The 18,664-nt window shown below is 43.7% G+C and overlaps 1 protein-coding gene across 2 annotated transcripts in view; it reads left to right on the top strand.

Moving 5' to 3' along the window:
* The window catches only part of LOC125467243 (transmembrane 6 superfamily member 1-like), an 87,722-nt gene that overhangs the window by 51,950 nt on the left and 17,108 nt on the right, over positions 1-18,664 (top strand). Inside the window, exons 7-9 of one of the 2 annotated variants that reach the window (XM_048562823.2) lie at positions 2,108-2,212; positions 4,115-4,207; positions 17,215-17,334. In XM_048562823.2, coding sequence (XP_048418780.1) covers positions 2,108-2,212; positions 4,115-4,207; positions 17,215-17,334 — 318 coding nt within the window. The remainder of the gene's footprint in view (positions 1-2,107; positions 2,213-4,114; positions 4,208-17,214; positions 17,335-18,664) is intronic. The other variant, XM_059639244.1, reaches the window with a different exon arrangement.

Raw genomic sequence — 18,664 nt, 5'->3', positions numbered from 1 at the left:
AGATCAGATTGCTGCTACTCAGCAAAAAGCTGCTTACTGATTCTCAGTTTGGGTTCTGCAGAGCCGTTCAGCTCCTGTCATCATTACAGCTTAAAGAGTTGAATTCCAGAGGTGAGGTGTGAGTGATTTTCCTTGACATTAAGCCCGCATTTGACAGAGTGTAGTGCCAAAGAGCCCCTGCAAAACATGGCTCAGTGGGAATAAGGGAAAATCTGTCTGCTGAGGAACGGGTGAGGTCAGGACACTTGCAAAGAAGCAGGAAGATTGGCATGGGACCCAGGAATGCAGCATTGTGGTTAAAAAGGAGCAGTGAGAATACAGGGAAAATATTTTCTCATAAAGCCAAAGGGTAAGACCATTATCAGAGAACACTAGATCTCAAAAGGACATAAAGGTCAAGATTAAGAAAAGAAAGAGAAACTTATGGCAAATACTGAGGGCTCAGTACTATCGCCCCTTGATGTTAAACAGCATAACCATCACTGAATCCCCCACTGGCAACATCATGGGGGTTACCTTTGTCCAGAAACTGAACTAACCACCCTTCTACATTCTAAATACTGTGGCTACAAGAGCAGGTCAGAGACTGGGAATTTTCGCTGAATAAATCACCTGACTCAACAAAGCCCCCCACCCACAACCCGCAGCCACAAGGCATTATGCTCTGCTCACCTTACTGAATGTTGGTCGAACAACATTCGAGAAGCTTGACCACCATCCAGGGCAAAATAACCTGTGCTATTGACCCCCAATCCACATTTACTCCCTAACCTACCAATGCACAGTGATAGCAGTGTGTACCATCTACATGAGACTTGCAGTTAGTCAACAAGGCTCTTTAGACAGAACTGCGCAAACCTGTGACATCCACTATCTAGAAGGACAAGTCAGCACATACATGGGAACGCCACCAGCTACAAAGTTCCCCTCCAAGCCATGCCCTGACTTGGAAATATATCACTGTTTTTTCAGTGTCGTTGAGTAAAGATGTCAGAACTTTACTTATTGTCTGTCCGTCCGTCCAGCTCACGTGTTCTTTTTGCAGGGTGTGGGTATTGCCTGCGGCCAGCATTTATTGCCCATCCCTAGTTGCCCTTGATAAGGTGGTGGTGAGCTGCCTTCTCCCCACTTGCTGTGCACTGCCTCACAGTGCCCTAAGGGAGGGAATTCCAGGATTTTGGCCCAATTCGTCCTAAATGCACTGTGGGTCTATCTACACCAGATGGACTATAGCAATTCAAGAAAGCAGCTCCCCACTATGTTCAAGGGCAGTTAGGAATGGCACTGGCCAAGCACTGCCAACATATTCAGAAAGGACAAATTAAAACAAAAGTCAGCTTTAGTTTGATATGCTGCCTGCGATGAAATGAATGGGCATTGATCGAGTACATACCACGATCCCCCTTCCTTTTTCACTGGTTATCGAATTTAAACCCTGTTATGGTTAAACCAAACAATGTAACATGTTTGTAAAAGATTACTTCAGAATTTGAATAGCTAAGAATTTAATGCTACACCTGATGTTCTACTTGCTTTGATATTGGAGCTTAAATTCTTGACTTGTTTGTACAATGTTTTTCACTGTACACATTGATGAGGCTATTTAAAGAAGTACTTGCATGATATATAGTGGCTTTCACAACCTTATGGTGCATCAAAATGCTTTACAGCAAATAATGCACTTACTTATATGTCGCCACTGTTATAACTCGGAAATGGAGACAGCGAGAATCTGCAAAAAAGCCATGTGACAGTGAGCAGGTAGTCTGTTTTACTGATACCCCAGGGCCCTATTCTTCAAAATTATGGAGTGATATCCTTTACATCCACTAGAAGCACAGCCTTGCTTACGTATCTCATCCATGAGCCATCATCTCTTCCAGGGCATCAGTGTGGGTTTTTGTGCTAGAGGTTCTGAAGCGGGGACCTTTTGATTCAGAAAGAAGAGAGCTACCAGCAAGACCAACCGTTTCAAGTTAATTCTGGCAAAACGGTGGATAATGCATGCATTACGTATTAATTCTCATATTTTCAGTCTTAAGTTTTGAACAGGTCTATTTGAAAAATAAGCTTTATTTCATTCTTTTATATTACTCCATTATTTCAGGCTATTGAAATTGTTCAAAAGAAGAACCTGCTACAGAGACCTCTTGATCTATTGTTGACCATTTCCCTCCTCCTTGTGATTGGGTTCAGCCTGTTCAGAGGATTGGTAAGAAAACTGTTAAAGATATTTTTATTTCTATATTGCAATGTTATGAAGAGTCGCAGTTTGAGGTTCGGTGAGTTTTGTTTCGAGTATTTTTCTTCCCGTGAATCAACTGCTTTTGAACTCTAGCCTGGATATTCCCTGAGAGTTTGGGATCACTGAGGTGCCTGCTTTGGGAGAATCTGCCCTGGAAGTTGGAATTTTGGTTTTGAGGCAGCCAGTTTTACTGAGAGTCATGCTGGTGACCCTGGAATGCGTGGCGAGCCCATTGGAGTGTGGAGGCAGGCTTGGCGAAAGGCCTGCTCTCACCTTCTATTGAGTTTTTTTTAAAGAAGGTGATTAAAGCAGAAAACAGCCCCCTCTCTTCAACACTTGCCAACTTACAACACTGTGCCCACTCCCTCATCAACACGTGCCAGCCTGTTCCCCAGCCCACCAGCCTTGCAACTGTGTTCAACTCGAACGTTTACGCACTGAGCATCCACTATAGCCAGGATCTAGGACTCATGTTAGGATGAATGTTTGTGTTTATTGAAGATTTTGTTTAAAAAAAAACCTTTCATTCATAAAAACCTATTCACCATATTTGCATTCCTCCAATTACATTACCTCTTAACAAGAAGCATTTCACTCAACTGTATAGTTCCCTGTAAGTAGTATTGAAAGTTTATGGTCCCACTTCAAAGAGTCTGTAAGCTCTTCATGCTGTCAACAAAACTATGAAACGACAGGCATCCTACTGTGATAATGAATGGTTGTGAATCAGTCCTGCAGCAGTTATACAATAAACGGAGACCCTAAGGGTTATGTGAGCTCATAGTCCAGACCTTTCCAGACATATTTTTTTTCAATGTTTCAAAGAGCACACATTATAAATGCCTTGGAATGTCTGACAGTTCCTTTTGAAAGTTGCTATTAACATTTTTTCCAAGTTCCTTTTGGCAGGTCCATTTGACACTTTTGACAAATTTGGTGACTGTTTCAATTATCTTGACAATTAAATGCAGTTTTTACACAACATTCATGCCCACTTGCAGCAATACCAATGTGTACTGTTACCTCTTTCAAAGCGTAGTTCACTTCTTACAAAGGGCAGCTTAACGCCCCAGACGTATGCCAGTATCAGCTACAAAGTGGTACCTTAACTCTCCAAAATGGGTACCCTGACTATCCAATGAACCCACTAACTTCAGGATTGCACGTAGCAGGTCCAACCTGCACATGCCATATTTTACACACCTGGATCACCAAGAACCAGAAAAATAGGGCAACCCCTTTGAGGAGATAGTAGGAACTGCTGATGCTGGAGAATCTGAGCTAACACCGTGTGAAGCTGGATGAACACAGCAGGCCAAGCAGCATCAGAGGAGCAGGAAAGTTTGATGTTTCGGGTCAAGACCCTTCTTCAGACCCGAAATGTCAAACTTTTCTGCTCCTCTGATGCTGCTTGGCCTGCTGTGTTCATCCAGCTTCACAGTGTAACCTCTATGGAGGAACTTCCTTCACAAACCACTGGTATGAAACAGGACCCACCCTCAACAAAATGGTAGACGCTATGTTGGGAGTTGGGATTATTCTGCTACTTCTGCCATTTCCATTGCCTCTCCAAATCCAGGGCACAGCCTTTATTCCTTTCAATACTAAACTCTATAACTGGTGGCTGTCTAGCCACTGGCTTCAGGAAGTCACTAATTCAGAACTGACATAGTCCTGCTGCAATGAAACAGACCCAGTGACAAAATTAGGTAGTGGCTTTGTTGTAAATGTTCCAATAAAGGAGTGTCGACTCTGACAAGATGGTATAGCATCCAGCGTGTTGGCCGTAGAGTTGAACTTGGAAACACTGCAGCTATATTTTCCTGGTATTCTCAGCATGCTGTACTAACTACATTTTAATGGCCATAGGTGGCTTTGGATTGTCCTATCAAGGTGTGTCGACAATACTTGCAGCTCCAGGAGCCATACCTGCGAGATCCTGCAGCCTACCCAAAGATACAGGTAAGATTAGACCATGGCTTATGTTCACCAGTCAAATAACATATTGTGCTAAGTAGGATGTAGAGGGAGAGATTAGTGTATGGTGCTTTACTCACTCGCAGAAAAATTGCTCATCATGGCACCCATTTATAAACCTTGTGGGTGTTGAAATTTGGGCTCCCATTCTTCTCTTGGGCTATGCCAGCCACTAGGTAGGAAATTAGTGTATTTTACCTGAAACTGGAGTTAGAAGCTTTGCAAACCAAATTGAGGCTTCACCACTGGTTATAGGATCCACTGCCAAATTCAGAGTGGCACGGTGGCTCACCCCTGCCAGGGACCTGGGTTCAATTCCACCCTTGGGTGACTGGCTGCGTGGAGTTTGCACGTTCTCCCCATGTCTGCATGGGTTTGTTCCGGTTTCCTCCCGCAGTCCAAAGATGTGCGGGTTAAGTGGATTGGCCATGGGAATTACAGCATTGCAAGGATAGGGTGGGTGGTGGGATGCTATTCGGAAGGTTGGTGTGGCCTCAATCAGCCAACTGGCCTGCTTCCATACTGCAGAGATTGCATGCAAATTAGTCATGCAGTGGTAGAGGAAAGCAATGGGGGAGGAGAGTGGCATGATGGAAACATTACTGGACCAGTGCTTATAATTTTTGACAGCATGTGTTTGAGCCTCAGTGAATTGGTGAAATTTAAATTCAGTTGATTAAAAGTCTGGAATTTATGGCTGGCCTCAGGAACGGTGAGCCATGAAAATATCTGATTGTTGTAAAAGTCCATTTGGTTCACTCATGCCCTTTTAGGGAATGAAATCTCCCATCCTTACCTGGTCTGCCCTATAGGTAACTCCACATCCATAATTCGTTCTGGATTGCTCTCCAAAATTGTCTTGCAAGCCACAGGCTTCAAGGGCAATTAGGGGTGGTCAACAAATGCTGGCCCTGCCAGTGACACCCACACTATGAAGGAATTAAATAAAACCTGCTGCCCTGAATGCTGTGCCCAGTCATTCCTCGCCTTCATAGTTTGAATCGATGAATCATTGGAAACCAGCACAATTTGTATTTCACTCCCACTGCTGTTGCCATTTGCCAATTGGAACCAAATCAGTCAGGAGTCACTAAATTCTCCCAGAAATGACAAGTGAAGATCAGTGTTCTGTTTATGGGTTACTTACATTGTAAGAGCTTCTTCACTTCAAAGCCTTTCACTGGCACTGAAGAGCTTAGACATTTCCTAATGTAAGGAGTGGTGCTATAGAAATCCAAGCGTGAACTTTTCTTTTTAGCCTCAGCATCTGCCATTAGCCCTGGGCAGGAAGCATCAGGGTTGTCCAGGGAAAGGAAGGAAATGAATGAACAAAGAAAATGCAACAATTGTAGACATATTCGAAATACATCCATCAACAATACATGTCACTGGATGGGCCAGCATTAATTGCTTATCCCTAATTGCCACCTTCAGAAGGTGGTGGTGAGTAACCTTGAGCTCTTGTAATCCATGGGGTGTTGTCACACCCATAGTGCTGTTTGGAAGGGAGTTCCAACAATTTGACCCAGTGAGTGTGAAGCAACAGTGATATATTTCTGAGCCAGGAAGGTGAGTGGCTTGGAGGGGAACTTGCAGGTGGTGGTGTTCTTCTGTAGCTACTGTCCTTGTCCTTCTGGAAATCAGAATAAAGAGACATAGCAAGTATAATGATAGGAAAATAAACCAGGTTTCAGTTTCCTTGTACTTTAAAAACTAATCTAACCAAAGTATTACTTTGAAGGGGATCAATCCAGATACATACTGCTTTTGGTGGGGAGTATAGAAGCAAAAGCTATGTTTTTAAAATTATAGAATCAGTCATACCGTGTGGAAACAGGCTCTTTGGTGCCATGTGTCCATGTGGGCCGGGTATCCCAAACTCAATTAGTCCCATTTGCCTGCATTTGGTCCATATCCCTCTAAACCTTTCCTATTCATGTAGCTGTCCGAATGTTTTTTAACTATTGTAATTATCCCCACTTCTACCATGTCCTCTGGTGGTTCATTCCATACACTCACCACTCTGTGAAAATGTTACCCTTCAGGTCCCTTTTAAATCTTTCCCCTCTCACTTTAAGTCTATGCCGTCTAGTTTAGCACTCCCCTAACTTTGGAAAATTACCTTGGCTATTCACTTTATCTCATGATTTTATAAACCTCTACAAGGCTAACCCTCAGCTTCTGATGCTCCTGGGGAGAAAAGTTCCAGCCTAACCAGCCTCTCCTTATAACTCAAGCCTACCAGTCCCAGCAACATCATTGTAAAATTTTTCTGCACCCTTTCTACTTTCATAACATTCTTCCTATAGCAGGGTGACCAGAATTGAATGCAGTATTCCAAAAAGTGTCCTCAATGTCCTGTACAAATGCAACAAGACACCCCAATTCCTATTTTCAATGCTCTGACCAATGAAGACAAGTGTACCAAACGCCACCTTCACCACCCGTCTACATGCAATACTGCTTTCAAGTGGCTTCCTGCACCCCTAGGTCTCCGCCCAACAACACTCCCCAGGCACCTACCATTGACAGTATAACTCCTGACTGGCTTGCCTTACCAAAATGCAACACCTTGCATCTAATTTAAATAATTTTCTAATTATCTAATATCTAATTTAAACTCTATCTGCCCCTTCTTAGCCTATTGGCCCATCTGTTACAGATCTGCTTGTAATCCCCAGAGAACCTCCTTTATTGTCCACTATACCACCAGTTGTGGTATCATCAGCAAACTTATTTACCATACCTCCAATATTCTCATCCAAATCATTGACACCATTAGTGGACCCAGAATTGATCCTTGCAGCATACTGCTGGTCACAGGCCTCCAATCTGAACAATAACCCTCTACCACCACCTTCTCTCTTCCATCAAGAGAATTTTGTATCCAATGGCTCTGTCTCCCTGGATCACATGATCCATTCTTACTAACTGGTCTACCATACAGGATCTTATTGAAGGCATTGCTAAAGTCCACATAGACAATATCTACTGCTCTAACTTCATCTATCCTATTGATAAGCTCTTCAAAAAAACTTTGAAGTTTTTGAGACCTGATCTCCCACATACAAAGCTACACTAACTATCCCCAATCAATCCTGCCTTTCCAAATGCATGTAAATCCTATTTTTTGGAATCCTCTACAGCAACTTATCCACCATTAAATGTTGGGCTGACTGTCCATAGTTCACTGGACTTTCCTTGCAGTCTTTCTTAAGTTTTGGCATAACATTAGCCATCTCCAGTCTTCTGGCACTTCACCCATGGATATCAATGATACAAATATCTCTGCAAGGGGTCACACAATCTCTTCCCTCACTTGTGTAACCAGTGAGTGAAAAACCACACAGCTTCCCTCTGGAATAAAGTTTTAAGAAAAAGCAACTCATTCGCCTTCTGCAACATCACAGTCAACTTGCATTTTCAGTTATTTCTCAAATAAAGCACATGTCCTTTCATGCCCCCAACTCTTGGAGAGATGAAATAGTATTTTTAAATGCATTTCATTTCAAGGTAAACATGAGACACATACAATTAACAAAGCAAAATTAAGTAATCCTTACATTCATTCATTGTTGCTAAGCCATGCAGAAGTAAAGTCAGGAGGCATTTTTTACATTCAAAGGACTGTGGAAATTTTGAATTCTATAGATGGTTACAATCATTAGAATCTCTGAAAAATAAGATTTACTCCAAAGGAAAGAAGGATTCAGAGTATGGCCAGCTTGTCACCCCATATCTGACAGTCACTTGGAGCCAGGTGATATAAGAGGCTTAGGAGCAGGGATGGTTCTACTCTGAGCTGTGACATAGGATGGAGTTTCACACGGTAGTGATCGGAACCAGGTGGATCTGGTTGACAGAGATCCCTGATTGGAGTTGTTTACCTAAGCCAATCAGGAAGCCCTGGTTGAGCAATAGAAACAGGAGATGAGAATCTCATCAGTCAGCTGACTGGCTCCAAGTTGGCTGACCACAGCCAGTGTATTGTGGACAAGTAAATAAAGGGTGACTTAGTGACAGAATACTAGCCTCTGTGCAGTTATTTCAAACACCTTCCCACTCCTGCGCAACTCAGGACTCTGCTGGCAGCTGGTGAGAATGGGGTGAAAGTAAGGGGTTTAAGTTACATAGAATCATAGAACCCCTACAGTGTGCAAACAGACCATTCAGTCCAACAAGCCCACACCATCCCTCCGAAAAGCATCCCACGCAGACCCAGTCCCTACATTTCCCATGTCTAACCCACCTAACCTTAATAACTACGGGCAATTTAGCCTGGCCAATCCACCTAGCCTGCACATCTTTGGACTGAGAGAGGAAACCGGAGCACCCGGAGGGAATCCATGCAGACACAGGGAGAATGTGCAAACTCCACACAGACCGAGGGTGGATTTGAACCTGGGTCCCTAGTGCTGTGAGGCAGCAGTGCTAACCACTGAGCCACCGTGCCGCCCTAAATGGAACAGGAAGGTGTGCCACTGTCGACCGCCTATTTGCCTCAACTGGTGCTTTTCATCTGTGATGGTGTATGTCGAGTCTATGCTACCCAGTGAGGGTGCCAAGTATAAGCTGGCCCCTAAGGTTGGGCTTCTGGGACTCCCAGTACCAAATGGAATCCCTCCTCCTTCAGTGGACAGGGCACCCTGGCTTGAGGAACCTTACTACCCCCTCAGTGGTGCCTCCGCTTGCCCTCACTGGAACCTGCTTACTGAACCTGCCCACTTATTTCACACAGGAACATAGAAGCAGGAGTAGGCCATTTGGCCCTTTGTGCATGCTGCACCATTTGATAAGATCAAATTGCTCCAATTGTGGTTTTTTAGTGATAGTAGCGAGGTCAGCCAGGTGAACCTCATAGAATATGAGTTCCCTGATTGGGACTGTTAATCTGGTCCAATCAGGGAGCTCGGGCTAACAGATATCAACAGGGGTGTCAGAGTCTCTCACTCTGAGTGCTGGCTCTGAGGGAGCTTGGTCAGTATCAAGGACACTCCTCGTGTAAATAAAGTGTGACTTAGTGATGGAATACCAGCCTCAGTCTGGTTATTTTAGATCTCAACTTCACTTCCCTGTCTGCTCCCCATAATTCTTCTGTCCCCTTGTCTTCCAAAATCTAGTCTCCTCAGAAGAGAGAATATTCTCCCTGTATCCACCCCATCAGCTCCTCCCTACTACCTCAGGATCTTATGTCTCAATAACTTCACCTTGTGTTCTTCTCAACTCTAATTAATGTACACTCAACTTTGTTTCATAAGATACTACCTTCATCCTAGGAATCAGTCAAGTGAATCTTCTGTGGCCTGCTTCCAACGTAGTTATACCCTTTTTCAGATAAATAGAACAAAACTGTACACAGAAACCTGGAAGTGTCCTTGCTAACATTGTCTATAATTATAGCAAAACTTCATTGCTTTTATAGATTGCAGGTGCTGGAGAATCTGAGATAACAAGGTGTAGAGCTGGATGAACACAGCAGGCCAAGCAGCCTCAGAGGAGCAGGAAAGCTGTAGGCCGGAAACGTCAGCCTTCCTGCTCCTCTGATGCTGCTTGGCCTGCTGTGTTCATCCAGCCCTACACCTTGTTATCTCTAATGATCTATCTGTTATTTGATTGTCCATTCCTAGACAATTAGTCTGTTAGAATCCAGACTTTTGGCTTCAGAGAGGTAAAAACCATGACAACTAATTGGGGCACTACCTCCATATACAATCTTGGTCACGGTACATTAAAAAATTTGCAATATTGGTTTCCCTTGACCTAATTCTTGTAATCCCAGCTACACGCATTATCTCACAAACCCTTCACACCAGTTTTCTGGTGAAGGGAATTAGGACCATGCTGATGTGCTGCTTTAAAAGGCCTGGTAATGAAAGAAATCTTTATTTTGGTAGCGACCAAGTGATAGATCTTACAAACAATAATAGTGCTTTGTTCCCTAAACACAGCTTTCCAGTCTTCTGTAAGTGAGCTCTTCTAATCAAAGACCCAGGTAACTGAAATCAGCAGAGTGTTTTTTTGGCAAATGATTTCAATTCATGATGTGAGAGCAATACCACTTAAACACTGCTGACATTTTCAAACAAACCGTCTTCCTTTAAGATCAGGGATTTGGCTGAACTGAGCTGGAATATGTCTGGGATGGGGGGGTGAGTTGTGATGGGTGAGACACCTCAGAGCTGAGTCATTCTTAGCACATTTACACGAAGATGGGCTGTGCCTGCTTCAATAGCAAAACTGGAGACAAATTGTTTTGCGAGCTGCCTGATTCCGAACAGTATATCTGTCCTAATCTGGCAGGCAGTGGAAGCAATGTGTCTCTGTCTTGCTGCCGAATATAGTAGAGATCTGATTTAACCATCAAAGAGGTAATTTTTCATAGCAGGATTGTGCATTCCTGGAACATACGCACTGCCTGTCAGTTTGATCCAAGATCTTAGTCTTAATCAAGTAATGAGTTCATATACACGCTTTCAGTTTGTGAATTCTAAACTCAGGCATTTCTTAGATACATAGATTCATAGAACACAACAGCACAGGAACAGGCTGTTCGGCCCACCATATCTGTGTTGACCACAATTTCATTCTAAGTGAATCCGACCTGCCCACGCATGGTTCATGTCTCTCAATTTTCAGCATGTTCATGTATCTGCAAAATGTCTCTTAAACTTTGCTAACTCTGCTTCTACAACCTCCTCTGGCAGTACCCCCTAACCTGTGTTTAAAAAAAGACTTGCCTCCTACATCTTCTTTAAAGTTTTCCCCCTCTCACCTTAAACCTATGCCTCTGACTATTTGACACTTCCACCCTGGGAAAAAGACTCTCTGACTATCTCCCCTATCCATGCCTCTCACAATTTTATATAATTATATCAGGTGTCCCCTCACCCTCCAATGTTGTAGTGACAAAAGATCCGAGTTTGACTACCCTCTCCTTTATAGGTAATACTCTCCAATCCAGGCAACATCCTGATAAACTTCTTTTTGCACCCTCTCCCTGTGATCAGAACTGCATGCAGTAATTCGTGTGGCCTAACCCAAGTCTTATGCAGGCACAACATGACTTGTCAATTTTTATATCGATGAAAGCGAGCATTCTTTATCATAGTAAGGGATCGATGGACTTGAACCCCAGGATCCCTTCGTATATTAATTTTCCAAAGGGTCCTGCAATTTATTGTATACTTTGCTCTTGCATTTGACCTCCCAAAATGCACCACTTCACACTTGACCAAATTAAATTCCATCTGTCACTTCTCCACCGAACTTCCAACTGATCTGCATCCTGCTGAATCCTTTGAGAACCTTTGTCACTATCCACAACTCCACCAATTTTCATGTGATCTGCAAACTTACTAATTAGACCGCTGACATTTTCATCCAAATCACTTACAAACAACAGAGGTCCCAGCACTGATGCTTCTGGGTCACCACTGGTCACAGATCTCCAGTCAGAAAAGCACTACACCACAGCTACCCTCTGTCTTCTATGACCAAGCCAATTTTGTATCCAACATGCTAACTCAATGTGGATGCAATGTGACTTAATCTTCTGGACCAGCCTATCACGAGGGACCTTGTCCGATGCATTAGTTAAGTCCATGTAGACAACATCCACTGCCTTGCCCTCATCAATCATCTTCATCACTTCTTCAAAAAAAAACTCAGTCACGTTTGTGAGACAAGACCTCCCCTGAGTAAAGCCATGCTGACTATCCCCAATTAGTCCATTTTTTTCCCAAATGCAAGTAAATCCTGACTGTAAGAATCTTTTCCAATAATTTTTCTACCACTGATAGAAGGCTAACTAGCTTTTAATTTCCTGGATTATCCTTATACCCCTTCTTGGACACCGGCTATTCTCCACTCTTCTGGGATATTGCCTGTGACTAAAGAGAATACAAAGGTCTCTGACAATGCCCTAGCATTCTTCTCCCTAAGTGACCTAGGGTAGATCCCATCAACCCCTAGGGACTTATCTACCTTAACGTCTATCAAGACAGTCATCACCTCCTTCTTAATATCGACAAGCCTCAGAATTTCAACATGTCCCTCCCCAATATTACTATCATCCGTGTCAAAGAACAAAGAAAATTACAGCACAGGAACAGGCCCTTCGGCCCTCCAAGCCTGCGCCGATCAAGATCCTCTGTCTAACCTGTCACCTATTTTCTAACGGTCTGTGTCCGTTTGCTCCCTGTCCATCCATGTACCTGTCCAAATATACCTTAAAAGATGCTAATGTGTCTGCGTCTACCACCTCTGCTGGCAACGCGTTCCAGGCACCCACCAGTCTCTGTGTAAAGAACTTTCCATGCATATCTCCCTTAAACTTTCCTCCTCTCACTTTGAACTCATGACCCCTAGTAATTGAGTCCCCCACTCTGGGAAAAAGCTTTTTGCTATCCACCCTGTCTATACCCCTCATGATATTTTAGACCTCAATTAGGTCCCCCCTCAATCTCCATCTTTCTAATGAAAATAATCCTAATCTACTCAACCTTTCTTCATAGCTAGCACCCTCCATACCAGGCAACATCCTGGTGAACCTCCTCTGCACCCTCTCCAAAGCATCCACATCCTTTTTGTAATGTGACGACCAGAACTGTACACAGTACTCCAAATGTGGCTGAACCAAAGTCCAATACAACTGCAACATGACCTGCCAACTCTTGTACTCAATACCCTGTCCAATGAAGGAAAGCATGCCATATGCCTTCTTGACCACCCTATTGACCTGCGTTGTCACCTTCGGGGAACAATGGACCTGAACACCCAGATCGCTCCGTTCATCAATTTTCCCTAGGACCTTTCCATTTACTATATAGTTCGCCCTTGAATTTGATCATCCAAAATGCATCACCTCGCATTTGCCCGGATTGAACTCCACCTGCCATTTATCTGCCCAACTCTCCAGTTTGTCTATATTCTGCTGTAATCTCTGACAGTCCCCTTCACTATCTGTTATTCCACCAATCTTAGTGTCATCAGCAAACTTGCTGATCAGACCACCTACACCTTCCTCCAGATCATTTACATTTATCACAAACAACAGTGGTCCCAGCATAGATCCCTGTAAAACTCCCTTCTACTAGTACTCTGAAACTCCTGTTGCGTAGCCAGTTTTTTTATCCATCTAGCGAGCACACCCTGGACCCCATGTGATTTCACTTTCTCCATCAGCCTGCCATGGGGAACCTGATCATACGCCTTACTGATGTCCATGTATATGACATCTACAGCCTTTCCCTTATCAATCAACTTTGTCACGTCCTCAAAGAATTCTATTAAGTTGGTAAGACATGACCTTCCCTGCACAAAACCATGTTGCCTATCACTGATAAGCCCATTTTCTTCCAAATGGGAATAGATCCTATCCCTCAGTATCTTCTCTAGTAGCTTCCCTACCACTGACGTCAGGCTCACCGGTCGATAATTACCTGGATTATCCTTGCTGCCCGTCTTAAACAAGGGGACAACATTAGCAAGTCTCCAGTCCTCTAGGACCTCGCCCGTGTCTAAGGACACTGCAAAGATATCTGTTAAATCCCTGGCTATTTCCTCTCTCGCTTCTCTCAGTAACCTGGGATAGATCCCATCCGGACCTGGGGACTTGTCCACCTTAATGTCTTTTAGGATACCCAACACTTCCTCCTTCCTTATGTCAACTTGACCTAGAGTAAGCAAACATCTATCCCTAACCTCAACATCCGTCATGTCCCTCTCCTTGGTGAATACCGATGCAAAGTACTCGTGAAGAATGTCACCCATTTTCTCTGACTCAGTGCATAACTTTCCTTCTTTGTCCTTAAGTGGGCCAATCCTTTCTCTAGAACATAGAACATAGAACAGTACAGCACAGAACAGGCCCTTCAGCCCACGATGTTGTGCCAACCATTGATCCTCATGTATGCACCCTCAAATTTCTGTGACCATATGCATGTCCAGCAGTCTCTTAAATGTCCCCAATGACCTTGCTTCCACAACTGCTGCTGGCAACGCATTCCATGCTCTCACAACTCTCTGTGTAAAGAACCCACCTCTGACATCCCTTCTATACTTTCCTCCAACCAGCTTAAAACTATGACCCCTCGTGTTAGCCTTTTCTGCCCTGGGAAATAGTCTCTGGCTATCAACTCTATCTATGCCCCTCATTATCTTGTATACCTCAATTAGGTCCCCTCTCCTCCTCCTTTTCTCCAATGAAAAAAGTCCGAGCTCAGTCAGCCTCTGTTCAGAAGATAAGCCCTCCAGTCCAGGCAGCATCCTGGTAAACCTCCTCTGAACGATCTCCAAAGCATCCACATCTTTCCTATAATAGGGCGACCAGAACTGGACGCAGTATTCCAAGAGTGGTCTAACCAAAGTTTTATAGAGCTGCAACAAGATCTCTAGTTACCCTCTTGCTCTTTATATATGAATAAAAGGCTTTGGGATTTTCCTTAACCTTGTTTGCCAGCAATATCTCATGTCCTGTCTTTGCCCTCTTAATCCCTCGTTTCAGATTCGCTGTACATTCTCGATGTTCTTGTAAAGCTTCGTCTGTCTTCAGTCGCCTAGACCTCATGTATGCTTCCTTTTTCCACTTGGCTAGTCTCACAATTTCACCTGTCATCCATGGTTCCTTAATCTTGCCATTTCTATTTCTCATTTTCACAGGAACATGTCTCTCCTGCAGACTAATCAACATCTCCTTTAAAGCCTCCCACATACCAAATGTGGATTTACCTTCAAACAGTTTCTCCCAATCTACATTCCTCAGATCCTGCCGAATCTTGGTATAGTCGGCCTTCCCCCAGTTTAGCACTCTTCCTTTAGGGCCACTCCCATCCTTGTCCATGAGTGTTGTAAAACTTACGGAATTGTGGCCGCTATTTCCAAAGTAGTCCCCTACTGTAATATCAACCACCTGGCCAGGTTCATTCCCCAGCACCAGGTCCAGTATGGCCCCTTCCCGAGTTGGACTACATACATTCTGCTCTAGAAAACCCTCCTGGACACACCTTACAAATTCTGCTCCGTCCTGACCCCTAACACTGAGTGAATCCCAGTCAATGTTGGGAAAATTAAAATCTCCCGTCACCACCACCCTGTTTCTCCTACACCTTTCCATTATCTGTTTACATATTTGTACCTCGATCTCACGCTCGCTGTTGCGAGGCCTGTAGTACAGCCCCAGCATTGTTCCTGCATCCTTCCTATTTCTGAGTTCTACCCATATTGCCTCACTGCTTGAGTCCTCCATGGGGCCCTCCTTCAGTACAGCTGTGATATTGTCTTTGACCATTACTGCAACTCCTCCACCCCTTTTACCTCCCTCTCTATCCCACCTGAAGAATCGATATCCTGGGACTAGTTGCCAATCATGCCCTTCCCTCAACCCAGTCTCAGTAATAGCAATAACATCATACCTCCAGGTACCGATCCAAGCCCTAAGCTCATCTGCCTTGTCTACTATACTTCTCGCATTAAAACAAGTGTCCTTCTCCTTGCTGCTCATTAAGGATATCATCCACTTAGAATCCCTACAGGACAGAAAGAAGCCGTACGGCCCATCACGTCTGCACCGACCGTCCAAAGAGCATCACACCCAGTCCTAGTCCCCCACCCCTGTAACCTATTCCATGGCTAAGCCAACTAACCTGCATATCCCCAGAGATTATGGACAATCCACCTAACCTGCACATCTTTGGACTGTGGGAGGAAACCGGAGCATCCAGAGGAAACCCACAGAGACACAAGGAGAACTTACAAACTCCACACAGTTACCTGAGGCTGGAATTGAACCCGGTCAAAAGCACTGTGAGGTAACAGTACTAACCACTGTGCCATCTCTGGCTCCAGGCCTAAATTCCCTCCTTTGTCTTTGAGTGGACCTACCCTTTCCCTAGTTATCGTCTTGCTCTTAATATGTGTATAACAAGCTTTGGAATTCTCCTCAATACTAGTTGCTAAAAACATTTCAAAGGCCTTTCTAGCTCCCTAATTCCTTGTTGAAGTTCTTTTTTTGCTTTCTTTATGCTTTCAACAGCTGTTCTTGATTTTAGTTTCCCAAACTTTACATATACTTCCTTTTTCTTTTTGACTAAACTTCCAAATCTCTTGTCACTCCAAGGCTCCCGAATCTTGCCATACTTAACTTGAAAGTACCCCTTCTGCTCAAGAACAGAGTTTACCACAAGCTGATAGGCTAGTGTCGAAGTAAGCATTAGGAATGGGGAGCTAGTGGAGTTGATTATTGCAGAACAGGAAGCGCTGGATTTATATATTAGAGATGGAAAATTATCTCGAAAAATGGGCAAGCCCTTTGTCAACTTCTTCTGAAGCGGTGACCTGTACCATCATGAAAGATAAGGGCAGCAGATACATTACCACCTACAAATGGCCCTCCAAGCCACACACCATCCTGATTTGGAAATATATCATCGTTCACCTTAGTGTCACTGTGTGAAAGCTCTGGAATTCCATTCGTAGCTGTGGGCGTACCTACCCTCCAAGGATTATAGTGATTTAGGCAGTGACTTCACTTTCTTCAGTGCAATTAGAGATGGACAATAAATACTGGCCCGGGCAGAAGTACCCAGATCCTACTTTCAAGGGAAGAGCAGAACTTGTGCACTGGGGACAAACACGCCACCTTCTGGCCTCCAAGTCAGTATTTTGAGACAGGTATCTGATATTCTGTGATAATTCAAAAGCTGGATTACGGGCAATGTAGAGTGAATTCCATGTACATGCAAACACGGCTGTTTGTCATTGCCAGAAGTTGCACGACACCAGGTTATAGTCCAACAGGTTTATTTGAAATCACAAGCTTTCAGAAGCCACCTGATGAAGGAGCAGCGCTCCAAAAGCTTGCGATTTCAAATAAACCTATAACCTGGTATCGGATGACTTTACCCACCCCCATCCAACACTGGTTCCAGAGAACCATCCATTTAGAAGATTCTGGGATTGTAGGTTAAATTTTACTCTTTTTATCTTTCTCCTAGATGTTGGTGTACATGTTTTACTCTGTCCCATTCTGCATCATCACCCTTTATGGTCTCTTTGTTCCTGGATGTTCCTGGCTTCCTGACTTGGCACTGCTTCATGCAGGGGGTCTTGCACAGGTAAAACAAAACTGAGACTGATTATGCCTTGACTTACTGATAGGGACTTGCTTTGACATTGCTTTTGAAGTACCTTTTGCAAGCCGCTACACCGAAGGTAGAAAGGAGCTACCCGTTTCCTTGTTTAAGCAAATGTCCTTCATGTATAAGATGAGCAATGGTTGCTATTTAGCCACGGAAGCCGTTGCAGTCGCTGGATAGGAAGGAAGGTGATCCCAGCCTTGCAAAATCTTCTATGACTGATCCTTCCATTGAATTTACAGCGGGGCAGAGGCCATTGTGGCAAAGTGTTGGAGTTGAAATTAGCATTTCAGAAACCCTTCTCATCTCAGTTTGAGCGAAAATAAGTCAGCAACTGTTTAGGGGCGCACACAGGGATTAATAGAGCTCCCCTCCACCTTTACAAAGATTACTGTTTTTCTTAAAATGCCATAAATTCCTCAATATTCAGGGCCCAAACCTTGTCATCCTACAGCCACCTCTCTGTGATGGCTATCAGATCATATTTATTTAATTTGTTGTGTGCTATCAATTTCTTTATGAATGTTACATACATTTGGAAACAGACCCAATGGTTTCATCATTTGGTTATTGTTGTAGTCTTAAGTTTGTTTTTATTATTGTCCCTTCCTGTCATTCCCTGACCTTAATTTCCCTCATTACTACTTACCTCTCATACAGAACAAAGAACAAAGCAGAGTGGAAGGTTATTTTGTCGCATATTAACACAGTTCTTTGAAATAAGCAAATGTATGGGACTTTGGCCACAACTTTACTCTTTGAAAACACCTGACATCAGAAGCCAAGCAAATTCATTCCTGGTTAGTACTGGGATGGGAGAAACAAGGGTCTTGTGCTATGGAGGAGTAGAGTGTACCCCAGAATGTGATGACCACAGATACAGTGGGAGGGGAACATCCAATATTCATTGTCTATGTGGGTACAAATGACGTAGAACACTCTGCCCGTCTCTCCTCTTTGATATGCCATATTCTCCCACATTTTAATCACTTGTCCCCACTATTTTGTTTTGAGTTCTGTCAGCTTCCTGAGTTATGCTGTTTGTAAGAGCACTGGCCGAAGTAGACTGCTCCAGAGGTAGAGCCCCTCATTATACCCAGTATTGGTATAAGTTATCTATGAACTAGAACCCATTTCACCCACACCAGTTTTTCAGCCACTTATTTACCTATCTAATGTTATGTAGTGTTTACCAATATGTTAGAGGCTCAGGCAATAATCCAGAGATTGTAACCTTTGAGGTTTTGCTTTTCAATTTTGTTTCCAGCTGCACACACTCCCCATGTAAAACCTCTGTCATGGTTTCTCC

This window comes from Stegostoma tigrinum, chromosome 33 (assembly GCF_030684315.1).
Source record: "Stegostoma tigrinum isolate sSteTig4 chromosome 33, sSteTig4.hap1, whole genome shotgun sequence".
Classification (NCBI taxonomy): Eukaryota; Metazoa; Chordata; class Chondrichthyes; order Orectolobiformes; family Stegostomatidae; genus Stegostoma; species Stegostoma tigrinum.
Note: the sequence above shows the minus strand (reverse complement) of the source record. Positions and strands in the feature narration are given on the sequence as shown.